The 11,909-nt window shown below is 38.2% G+C and overlaps 1 protein-coding gene across 1 annotated transcript; it reads left to right on the forward strand.

Moving 5' to 3' along the window:
- The first annotated feature begins 10,142 nt into the window (after nucleotides 1-10,142).
- On the forward strand, nucleotides 10,143-11,223 carry LOC110900840 (leucine-rich repeat extensin-like protein 5). Its single transcript, XM_022147700.1, has 2 exons — nucleotides 10,143-10,845; nucleotides 10,928-11,223. Exons 1-2 carry the CDS (start codon nucleotides 10,143-10,145, stop codon nucleotides 11,221-11,223), a joined length of 999 nt encoding a protein of 332 aa, XP_022003392.1.
- Nucleotides 11,224-11,909: the final 686 nt, after the last annotated feature.

Here is an 11,909-nt window from a genome sequence, read left to right on the forward strand (position 1 = left end):
AGTAGAAGCTTCCATTGCCCACCACGGGGCCGTGTCCAGCGAGCACGGGGGCGTGGTGAAAGTACAGCAGGCGCATTAATTGAAATTCGCAATTACAATTAATGAAGTGAGAGAATGTCAGACGGGCACGGGGCCGTGTCCAGCGGACACGGGGCCGTGTCCAGCCTTCTGTTCAGCCTATAAATAGAGGAGCTTGGCTTCATTCTCTCTCATCCCTTGGCACACCACCTCTCTCACACCTCATCCACCACCCACCACCACCATAACACCATCATCCACCACCATCGTCCATTGTCCATCGTAGAGTGTGTGAGTCGTCTCGGGATCCAAGATTGATCGTAAGAGTTCTTGACAATCAAGGCCATGTTTGCCTAAGTCTCTTACATCACTTGGTGAAGACAAGTGTTTAGTATAATACTTTTTATTTTTAATCTTTTGCACTTTTTATTTGGTTTTGTATTAATGACTTTAATAACTAGTTACTTATGTTGAAGGTGATCTTTCCTTATCGTTTGTCCGTGGTGTCTTGGCATTATTTTACTGTCTATATAAAATAAAAGATTTTCACCATTCATATCTCCACGGTCTATATGGAGGTATGTTGGCTACCTGGTCGGGGGTTAAGGGAACTGTTTGGTAAGGGTCTTGCCCTTGTTCAGCGTTTAGAGGTCCTACTTGGGACCTGGGTCAAATTTAGTAGGATCTCCTTCAATGCCTATAGGTATTGGATGGCGGGGATCCAAACTCTTTGACCCCCTCATAAGTTAACTACTATTAATACTATAACCCGGCTATTTAGGACTGTATCCCTGCTGACTCAGACTACTTAGCCGAGGGTAACGTCACCGCCAAAAGCGGGGCCTACCACAATTTGCATTAATAACTTAATTCATTATCTTTCAATAATCCGACCCTTTAGGATTGTATCCTTGCTGACTCAAACTACTGGGTTGAGGGTAACGTCGCCTTCAAAAGAGGGGCCTACTACAATAACTAAGATAATCTCTTAAACAAGTGCAAAAGTGCGAAAATAATCAAAGGTTATACTAATACACGTGTCGGATCCAAGTGATTCATCTTGTCTATCTGTTTTTATTTTATTTTTATTTTCAGCATTTAGTTAGTTTTTATTTTTCTTAGTTTAAAACATTTTTCTCACTTTTTGATTTGATTAGACGTTGAGGATAAACCGGTATTGAAAGCTCTTGTGTCCTTGGACGACCTCGGTATCTTACCAACACTATACTACGTCCACGATGGGTGCACTTGCCCATATGTGTGTTTAGTGTTAGTGAATATCGTGTTTTATAAATTTAAAACTTGGCTAAAAGTGTAAAAAAGGGGCTTAAATATACATCAAAAATATATTACACTACACGCACATCACCTTCCGAGGTTATACCTTATGGTCACTTAGGTTTAATTAGTCGCATGATAGGTAGTTATATGCCTTTAGTAAATTACCAAAATACCCTTTTCATACATAATTGGTAATTAAGCATATGTAACCTAAACTTTTGACACATAACTAATTATGTAACATAATTAAACAAGTATGGGCATATAGTACTTGTCATAGGACTAGTTAGACTTCTCGAACGCGCGTTTGCGCGCACGACGCGTTAAGGTAGCGTAAGCTACCTTAATGGGTCGTAACGGGTCGAAAGCACTTAGGTTAGGTTTCAATTTAGTATGTAGGCATTGTTAAATCATGTCATATGAGTTCCAATAACTCATTTGGTTTACAAGACCTCATCCTATCCGATCCTCCGACTTAGGTCCGGTTTATTTATAGAGTTATTAGGTTGCCGATTGATTCCGTGCTCCCTCTAGCTTTTCTTGGTTGTTGTTCAAAGACCGCTAAGCATTCTCAGGCGAGTACATAGTTCCCCTATTTTACTGTTTTCGATTGTTTTGGGGTGATCCATATGTGTTAAATGATTTCAATGTTTAAACGATGTTTTCCAAAAACGATTAAGATGGTTTATATTAAAACTAATAACGATTTTGATAATATGAACAAGCTTGTTGGTTGCAATTACATAACGAACAATATCCATTAATTTTGGCCCAACCGACCAGTATTAGGTTATGGTACCATAGGATCTGACAAATCCCGTTATCAGACTGCACCCATGGTTATGTGTGGGTTAGGTGGGTAATGACCGAATCTGATGATTGTTAACTTACCCTTTGGTGGTTAGTTAATGCGAAATGATTGTTAACTAACCCTTGGTGGTTAGTTAATGCGAGATTGGCGATAGGCGAGTCACGAAGGTTTGGATATTATTAGCGAGGCGACCAAAAGTAGTTTTCACAAATTAAAACGAGGATGATTTAAACGATTTTAAACGAGTTAACGATTTTGAAACGATCTTAACGAGTTAAACGATTTGGGTAAACGATTGGTTTTTGGTTAGTGTTTAGATAACGAGACAGGTGTAATATGTTGAAAGCATGGTGGATACGCCGCTGGTACTTCCTATATATAAGTGTTTTCAACATATTACATACCATGGCGTTATTTAGTTCACTTGGGTAGACGATTTTGAGACGATGTCACACAAACGAGGTTTTTGAAATGATATAAACCATACGAGTTTTGTTAACGAGTTTTTACGAGATTTTTACAAATTGATTTAACTAAATGTTTTGGGTTAAGAATCATGGCTACGAGATTTTATAACAAACTATAACCAATTTGATTTGAGTTGGTTATTTATGTTGTAATACACTTTTCAAAACAAGGTACGTATTTTGACTCTTGGGGTCTAACGAGGTACTACAACATATAAACTAGCCATGAATCCGACACTCTCATAAAACCTATATACTCGCCAGCATTTCTTTGCTGACTTTGTTTTCACATATGTTTCAGGTAATGTTGATTGATAGGATGCACTCACATAGGACTGGACAAGGCCTTAGTGACTTAATAACAATGATAGACTATGTTTAACTTGTTTGTTAGATTTCAAGACGATGTAAATGTTTAATGTTTAATAAAACGAAACTTCAAATTTCCGTGTGTTTTGAAACAATGATTCTGTTACAACACTCCCCGATGTTTCCGCCACATTTTGTTGTTTTAACGTGGTCGGGGTGTGACACATACATTCGTATCCTATGGTTTGTCTCTATAACCATAACTCATGAGTTTCAAATCAAACAATCAGTCACAATCGAATCAATCAATAATGAAACCAATTATGATAACGGATATTCACACAAACAGCACAACGATAGATTGAGTCGGGTTATCACAACTAACCGAATGTGAGATTGAACAAGCAAGAACTTCGAGAGGATAATGATCGCCGTCGGGTGCAAGGGAGAGGAGAAGAGTGTCTAGGGTTTCGCGAATTGTGGCTTTACGTAATGTTATGAGGTAATTATAATTGATTCGTACATGGGCCTCACCTGGGCCACAAGCCCACACGACGAATAAGGGTCTCGACGAAGAACCATTCTTCGTCGTGATGTGTATGACGAAACACCAATGTTTCGTCGAGTGAGGGTGATGACGAAAGTCCTATGTTTCGTCGAGTAAGGATTGTGACGAAACTCCTATGTTTCGTCAGTCATAAGAATGCATGCTAAGTTTATAACTTTAAACAGTTCATAAGTTCATTATTTAACCAAAAAATCATACAATACGCCAATCATATATCAAACGTGCACAAGTTACAATGCAAACGAATTATGAAAACACAAACGTGTCGAGGAAAGGTCTTGAAAACTCGGGTCATCACATTCCTTTTAACCTTTCAGTATCATCCTTGATCACTGATTCTTGGGCCTGTCTAATTTGTTCATTTAAATCTACTTGTAGATTTAATTTAAGAGAACGTACTCTTCTTGGTTTTTCATGATACTTTCGACTTAAGGCATCAGCTACTACATTGGCCTTTCCTGCATGATACTGGATATTACAATCATAATCACTAAGTATCTCCATCCAGAGTCTTTGTCCCATATTCAACTCCTTTTGCCCGAAGACATACCTTAAACTCTTATGGTCGGTGAAAATGGTAAACTTACTACCGTAAAGGTAATGTCTCCAAATCTTAAGGGCAAAAATTATAGCTCCTAGTTCTAGATCATGATTTGAATAATTATCTTCATGATTCTTAAGTTGTCTAGAGGCGTAGGCTATAACCTTTTGGCGTTGCATCAACACACATCCATAACCTAACTTAGAAGCGTCACAATAGACTACAAAGTCTTCAGTTCCTTCTGGTAACGCTAGTATGGATGCGTTGGTTAACCTTTGCTTAAGAATTCTAAAGGCTTCTTCCTGTTTTGGTCCCCATTCAAACTTAACAGATTTACAGGTTAGCTTAGTTAAGGGAATGGCTATTCTAGAAAAATCTCGAATAAATCTTCTATAATAACCGGCCAATCCTAAGAAACTTCTAACCTCGGTTGGTGACTCAGGGGTTTTCCATTTGGTAATTGCCTCGATCTTGGTGGGATCCACATGAATTCCTTCATGATTAACTAAATGTCCAAGAAACTGCACCTATTCTAACCAAAACTCGCACTTTGAAAACTTTGCATAAAGCTTTTATTTTCTCAATAAACTTAAAAGTGCATGCAAATGCTTTGCATGTTCCTCTTTACTCTTAGAGTAAATGAGAATATCATCTATAAAGACAATTATGAATTTATCCAAATATGGCTTACGTATTCGGTTCATCATGTCCATAAATGCAGCTGGGGCATTGGTTAAACCAAATGGCATGACAGTAAATTCATAATGGCCATACCTTGTTCTAAATGCGGTCTTAGAAATGTCCTCTTCCTGTACCTTTAATTGATGATATCCTGACCGTAAATCGATTTTAGAGAAAAATCGAGCTCCTTGCAACTGATCGAACAGATCATCAATTCTTGGTAACGGATACCGATTTTTGATCGTGACCTTGTTCAATTCGCGACAGTCAATGCACATATGCATTGATCCGTCTTTCTTTTTAATGAATAAAATCGTTGCTCCCCATGGCGATGAACATGGCTGTATGAATACTTTCTCCAACAATTCGTCTAACTGTTTCTTCAGTTCCTGCATTTCTGCGGGTGCCAAACGGTAAGGTGCTTTGGCAATTGGTGCTGTCCCTGGTAGTAGATGAATTCTGAATTCAACTTCCCTGTCCAGAGGTAGTCCTAGTAATTCTTCTGGAAATACATCTAAAAACTGAGATACTACTGGAATATCTTTCAGTTCTTTTCCTTTAGTGTTAATGATTATGGAAATCAAATACACTAATGATCCTTTTATCACATAACTTGCTGTTTTCATCACAGAGATGAATTTTGTGAATCTAGACAGTTTATCTCCTTTAATTGTGATCTTTTCACCCTTTGGTGAATTTACTTGGATTGACTTTTGATCACATAAAATACTGGCTTTAGTGGTTACTAACCAATCCATTCCTAATACAACATCAAATCCTACCAGATTCATTGGATAAAGATTTGCAATAAACTTTTGATTTAAAAATTCTATTCTTGCTCCCTACAAGATTTTAGAAATCTTAATGGTTTCTCCATTTGCTGTTTCTACTAGGCATTCTTGTGGGAGTTTAGTTAATGGTTGATTGAGAAGTTTGCGAAATGAAGTATTAATAAAACTTTGGTTTGCACTAGAGTCAAATAATACTTTAGCAAAAACATCATTAACTAAAAACGTACCGGCGATCACATCCGGGATCATTTTGGCTTCCTCTGTGGTCAGAACAAATGCTCTAGCATTTTTAGTATTCTTGTTGTTCATGGCTGGAGCTAGTTTCGGAAAGTTCGGCTTGATGTGGCCTTGTTCTCCACAGTTGTAGCATACCATGTTGTTATGTTTCTTCCTGCAGTCTTCTTCCTTGTGTCCAGATATTTTGCAGAAGTTGCAATATATGGAGCATCTTCCAGAATGCTTCCTTTTGCAATACTTGCAATAAGGTGTAGAGGTAGAACCTACATTTTTCCCACGGTTGGAATTTCCAGAGCGAAATTATTGGGTAAGCCTTTGAGCTAGGTTCTTCCTTTGATCCTCTTCTCGTGTACGTACTAATTCATCTATCAAGGTATTTGCTAGTTCTACAGCTTCTTCTATAGTTTGTGGTCTAGCTGCCTTGACTACATGCCTAATCTCACTAGTTAATCCCCATATGTAATGGGAGATTAATACAGATTTTGGTGATGCAAGGGTTGGCACTATTCTAGCATATTCAAAGAATAACGTAGTGTATCCCTTACTATCCACTCCAGTCATCCTAAGGTTTAGGAATTTATTTGCTATCTATTCTTTTTCATTGGGAGGGCATAATTTCTTTTCCACCATGTTCTTAAATTCCTCCCATTCCATATTATAAACCCTGTTACTTCCCCTAGACTGGAGGATAGTGTAACACCTCGTAACAACATACCCAATAAAATAAAGACATGTGTCATATAAGATAAACGTGTCAAGAATCCGGATCCAAGTAAAAGATGTATGGTAGGATTTAAAATGTCGACATGTTAATAAGTACCTCTGAGAGACAAAATTTTAAATTCCAAGACCTTAGATCATTATGATAAACATCTGATATACTAAACCGGTTATTCCTGTAATAAATAAATTCAGTTATAAAGAATGTGGGTTATTAAAATGATGTTACGACAAGGTGTATAATCAATTCTTTCCAAAAGAATTCAAACCCATTCCAATGCATGACAAAATTCTCCATAAGAGTACAAGGCAACATAAGTGCATGGCTAGGCATGCATGCCCTTTTCAGGACTGATCAAGTGGCCCTAAACTGATTAAAAAGACCCAAGATTCAGACTAGGAAAGTTGCATGGTCAAGCCTAAAAGTTTGCATGGATTTTTGTCTTCTGATGAAGGCTTACGGACCGCAAAGGGATTGCCATACGGTCCGTAAGATGGCGGAGCTGGGCGATTATAATTAAAAAGTGGATACGGACCGCAAAGCCTAAGGCTTATGGTCCGTAAGACCTGTAACTGGGCAGAATTTTGGACAGATGCCTGTTTAACAAGTTACACCGCCTTATATTGGTTGTTTTCGAAAATCAGGGGTCATACAACTGGTTTTTGGCATCATAGGGACACCTGGGAACATCTTACAACATTTATAGACTATGGTGGAGTGATCTTGTTGCTTCAAAGTCCATATATAAGGAGACTCCTTGTGCAACATTTTCCTTGCTCAATTGCAATTCACTTCAAGCTGGTTTCTGGAGCTCTCTGATCAGCAACCAAGATTTCTTAGGCTCCCTAATCATACTTAGGACCTTTGTAAGTGTCCTTAACCTTCTTTAATTTAGTTTAGCTTAGTTAATTAGCCTAAAGTCAAACCGTCGTAATTAAGTTTTGACTTCATAATTAATCAAGATTTGTCCAGTCAAATCTCGAATTAAAAATACCTATGAGTTGGTAATTATGTGGGTAATAAACCCTTAAAAGGGTACTCTCTGATTCCCATTCTAACTAGGTCAATTGTCGGGTCAAAGTTAACTTTAAAAAGTCAACAGAAAGCTTAATTTCAAATTAAGGCATAATTAGCAATGTAGGAGCCATACAACCTGTTTTATCATTAACATAACTTGGTAGTTAATGTGAGAACATGTCTAAACATGTTTAACCCGACAATTTACAGTTTTAGGCTCGGTTCGAAACCGAAAGTCGCATAGTGTGACTTTTGCTTTGACTTTCAGTTCTGACCCGTTTGTGTATTGTTTAGAAATGTCTTAGAGCCTCATTTGAACCAGGTTTCATATAAATATAACCCTCTGTGATTATACAACTTGGTTCATTATTTATCCGATTCATATGCATGTTTCCGTTAGTTGCTTAAATGCTGACTATTATGCCCTTTACACCTTAAAATGTGATTTTTGAAAAAGTAAAAGAGTAGAAACCTTATTCACTGATTTATAAACTTATCCCTAAAATTTGACATCAGTTTGAGGTCTAGATTAAGAGTTATGCTCATTAGCGTAAATAAGAAGCTTTTTAGTAATTAAATGAAATAATTAGCATATAGCCTATCTAAACCCAATTTTTGATACCAAAATTTTTACCATCTGATATAAAATAATATTTTGGAATTTTTGGAGATTTTTATTTATTTTTAGGCTGAGCATAACTTAGAGTTTTAAGCTTGAATCGTTAATTGTCGGTTTTGCCCTTTTGGGCTATAAAATGATTTCTACAAATCTTTTTGACCCCAAACCTTTTTCTATTGATCTAATATGTTAAATAAAATATTTTGAGCCTTCAGGAATAATAAAAAATATTAGCTTTCCTTTGAAAACCCGGAAATGGCTCCAAATCGCCTTTTTAAGCGTTTTTAACGCATAGTGTGTATCAAAACTAGTTTAACAATATAAGGGTTGATACCTACTGATATTTTCAGTAAATTTCTATATCTTAATAGTACGAAAAAGTTTTAAACTCAGATTTCCAGTTTTGACCTTTTAGGCTTATGTGAAATTACTAAAATGCCCCTACGGTGCATAGTAGGTTATAATTAATAAATTTTTCATATAAATGATACCCTACTGTTATAACTTATTAAATTAAGTATATTTACTGATTTAATCAGACCTGTAACTCAGATTACCATTTAAACTCTTTTATAACCTTTAAAATGACCAAAATGCCCTTACGGGGCATAGTTTGAGTTTAAAATCATTTTGGGCATAATAGAAGATATCTTACTGATGTCACAACATATTTAAGGCATATTAACTTAGGAAACTTGTATATGACTCTTATGGTTACTCGTTACGCACTTTTCACGTTCGGATCGGCCTATGTAACTAGTTTGCATATATTAGCCGAAACGGGTCAAACCATATCGTTTTTGTCTCAAAATCCAGAATGTGTTTAAGTTACCCATATTAAACAAGCATACAAGCTTGTCGGGTCAAAACCACATTCTAAACCGGTCTTCACTTAATCATGCGTTTGAACCATATCCTCTTTTTAAAACTAACGGGTCTAAGCATAGGCTTAATTAAAGACCCGTTAGAAATCTAATAGGTTATTAAAAACCTTCGTTCCAGATTTAGGAGCCCAGTAAAAGCTATCTGTACTTGCTAATTTGATACGGCTGGGATTGAATTTATATTTAGCTCAGGTAAATACTTTTAACTTATTTTTCCTTATACGGGCTTGGGGTACGGTATATAAAATACCGCTTGGTCGGGCATTCGACTTTAATCGTTTGGTGGTTAAATATTATCGAGATGACCCGTTTGAAAAATTGGTTTTGTTTGTATAACGCCTTTGGGGGTTTAATGACCATGTCCCGGATATCCTTGGCATCATTCATAGAATGGCCACGACCTTAGCACACGGGTGTAGGCGTACACCCGTCAGTGCATTTATAATTAATAAGGTATAACCGCCGATTACGAGAATAACTCGCCGCGGGACTATACCATGTGGTGTGTCTATTAATCTTTAACCCGACATGAATCGGGCAACTGAACGCATAACAAACATGTAATTCTTTTACAAGATTATATACAAATAATTATCCCAAGTTATAAAATCTTTTGTGCCATGTGCATTCAAATCAATTTTAAGCATTTTCAAAATGAGTCAGTTAAATTGTATTTACTAGTGTAAACTGGCGTATTTTTCCAAAAATGCTAAGTGCAGGTACTACTCGTAATAGGCTGGTATCTCCTAAGCGTCAAATAGAAGTCTCGCAAGCTTAGATGCCTAAAGTCTGTTGAACAAGTTTCCTCTTTATTTTGATCCGCCTGTGGATCTGTTTCAACTGTTGTGATACTTAATATTACAATTTTATTCGATTGAAATAAATCTATGTTTTTGCATCCGCTGTGCATTTAAATTTGTGTTGTTTGACTATGATGATATTAACTACGTCATGATACTCCCCACTGGGCCCACCGGTAATACGCGGAAATATCGGGGTGTGACAGGTTGGTATCGGAGCCAACACTGAGTGAATTAAACACTAGCCTTTTATGTTTAATCTCAGTTACACAAATTGCACATTCCTCGATCCTCGAGTTTAGACAAATAACATAGGACAAATTCTGTTTTGTTTTGTTTTATCTTTTATTTTATATATATTCTTGTTGTTATCTTTATTTATGTTGACAGGTTCAATATGCCGCCGAGGTTTAGAAGAGGTAGAGGCAAAGCCCCAGTGACGGGCCATGACCACGAGGCCGGGCCTTCCCACCGGCGCACACCATCGATCACCATGAGCACTAGCCCCCAAGAACCTTGGAGGACCTACATAGAACCAGGGAGGCGATCTGTCTCTCTAAGCTCATCACCGTCTTACCACCACTCATTCGGGCCACAGTCTGAAAATAAGCCCAACAACCCCCAACCTTCATTCATACCTCTTCAGCGATCGAATTCGCACCATTCATTCGGCGACCCCACTCCTGCTTTTCAGAGCCGGTTCAACTCGGCTAACTACATTCAAGAGCCCGTGGGTTTTAACCCATTGGGACCAGAGGACCACTTCTCCAGCGATCACGTCATGGATATGGACGAGGACACAGACCCCGTCGAACCAGCAACCGGGACCCCAAACCACCCCATCGAGATCTCTGATGGGTCCTCGTTTCATGGATCGCCTTACCGCGGTTCGGATAGCTATCAGGCGAGGTTCAACCAGATTGAGTGGTATTTTACACCCTCTGGGCACTCGTCTCCATACCACCAGCAGCAGCAGCAGAATCCTTCTGTGGATTCTCACTTTGTGGCAGTCACTCCGCCGCCATCACCACCAGTACAGCAGCCGCCTCTAGAACCACCGAGGCCACGAAGATCAAACGCATGGATGTCCGTGCGGGGAGGTGTGCGTATCAGCACCCCTCAACCATCAAGTGGCGTATAATCCATTTGAGCAGCCGGCCCACACCATATACAACTATGCAGAGGTCGACCCATATCAAGCAGCATGGGATTACAATGCTCTTCATCCTGAAGGGCCATACGGTGGTCCTTGGACCACTGGGTACCCACCTTATGTGTACCAGCACCCGTCACCTCCTCAACCTCTGTATCAGCAGCCGCCGCAGCCGCAACTGATCCTGCCGGAACGCCAACAAGAGGTTCTCGATAGATTGGACAAATGTGAGCGGGATATTCAAGCAGATCGCAGAAACAACCGAGGCTTCTTCAAGGGTTTGTCAGACCTGATCAAGGGGAAGTCCAAACGAAGGGATTATTGAAGATCTTTGTTTATTTATGTTGTAATCAAGTCCCTGCGTGGACTTTTGTTTCTGTACTCAGCCCTTGCGTGGGCTTGTCTTTTTGTATTCTGCCCCTGCGTGGGCATGTCTTTCTGTTGACCCCTGCGAGGGTATGTTTATTTGATTTGCCCCTGCATGGGCATGTTATTACCAATTTTTACTGTTTAAATTGGTAATGAAATGGTTTAATTTTAAATTTTCATACTTATTTATTGTTAATTATATGCATAAACATAAAACATAAAATAAATGAAAATAACATTCCTATTAAAAGATCTACCATTATAATAAAATGGCAAAATCTAAAAAGGACAAGACCTAGCCATGTGTCATCTTAAGACAGGGCCAAGATGGTAGTTCCATAATTAGATTCAGATCCATATTAACATCTCAATTTAAGATTATTCTGCGATAAACATTAAAAAGAATCTTGAAAGGTAAAACCTAGCCACATGTCATTGCAGACATGGCCAAGATGGTACAACCTATCCAAAAGATTCCAATTCTTTTTAACATCTAAAAGCATGTTAACATCCTTGACAAACTGTGATTCGATAAAAATCGCATAAGTCGTCTTTAAATTGGGTTATTTTAATTTCCCTTTAATTATATAACCATCCCTTAAGGATGAAGTGCCTACGGGCTATAATTGATGTCCCTTGGGA

The sequence above is a fragment of the Helianthus annuus genome, chromosome 13 (assembly GCF_002127325.2).
Source record: "Helianthus annuus cultivar XRQ/B chromosome 13, HanXRQr2.0-SUNRISE, whole genome shotgun sequence".
NCBI lineage: Eukaryota > Viridiplantae > Streptophyta > Magnoliopsida > Asterales > Asteraceae > Helianthus > Helianthus annuus.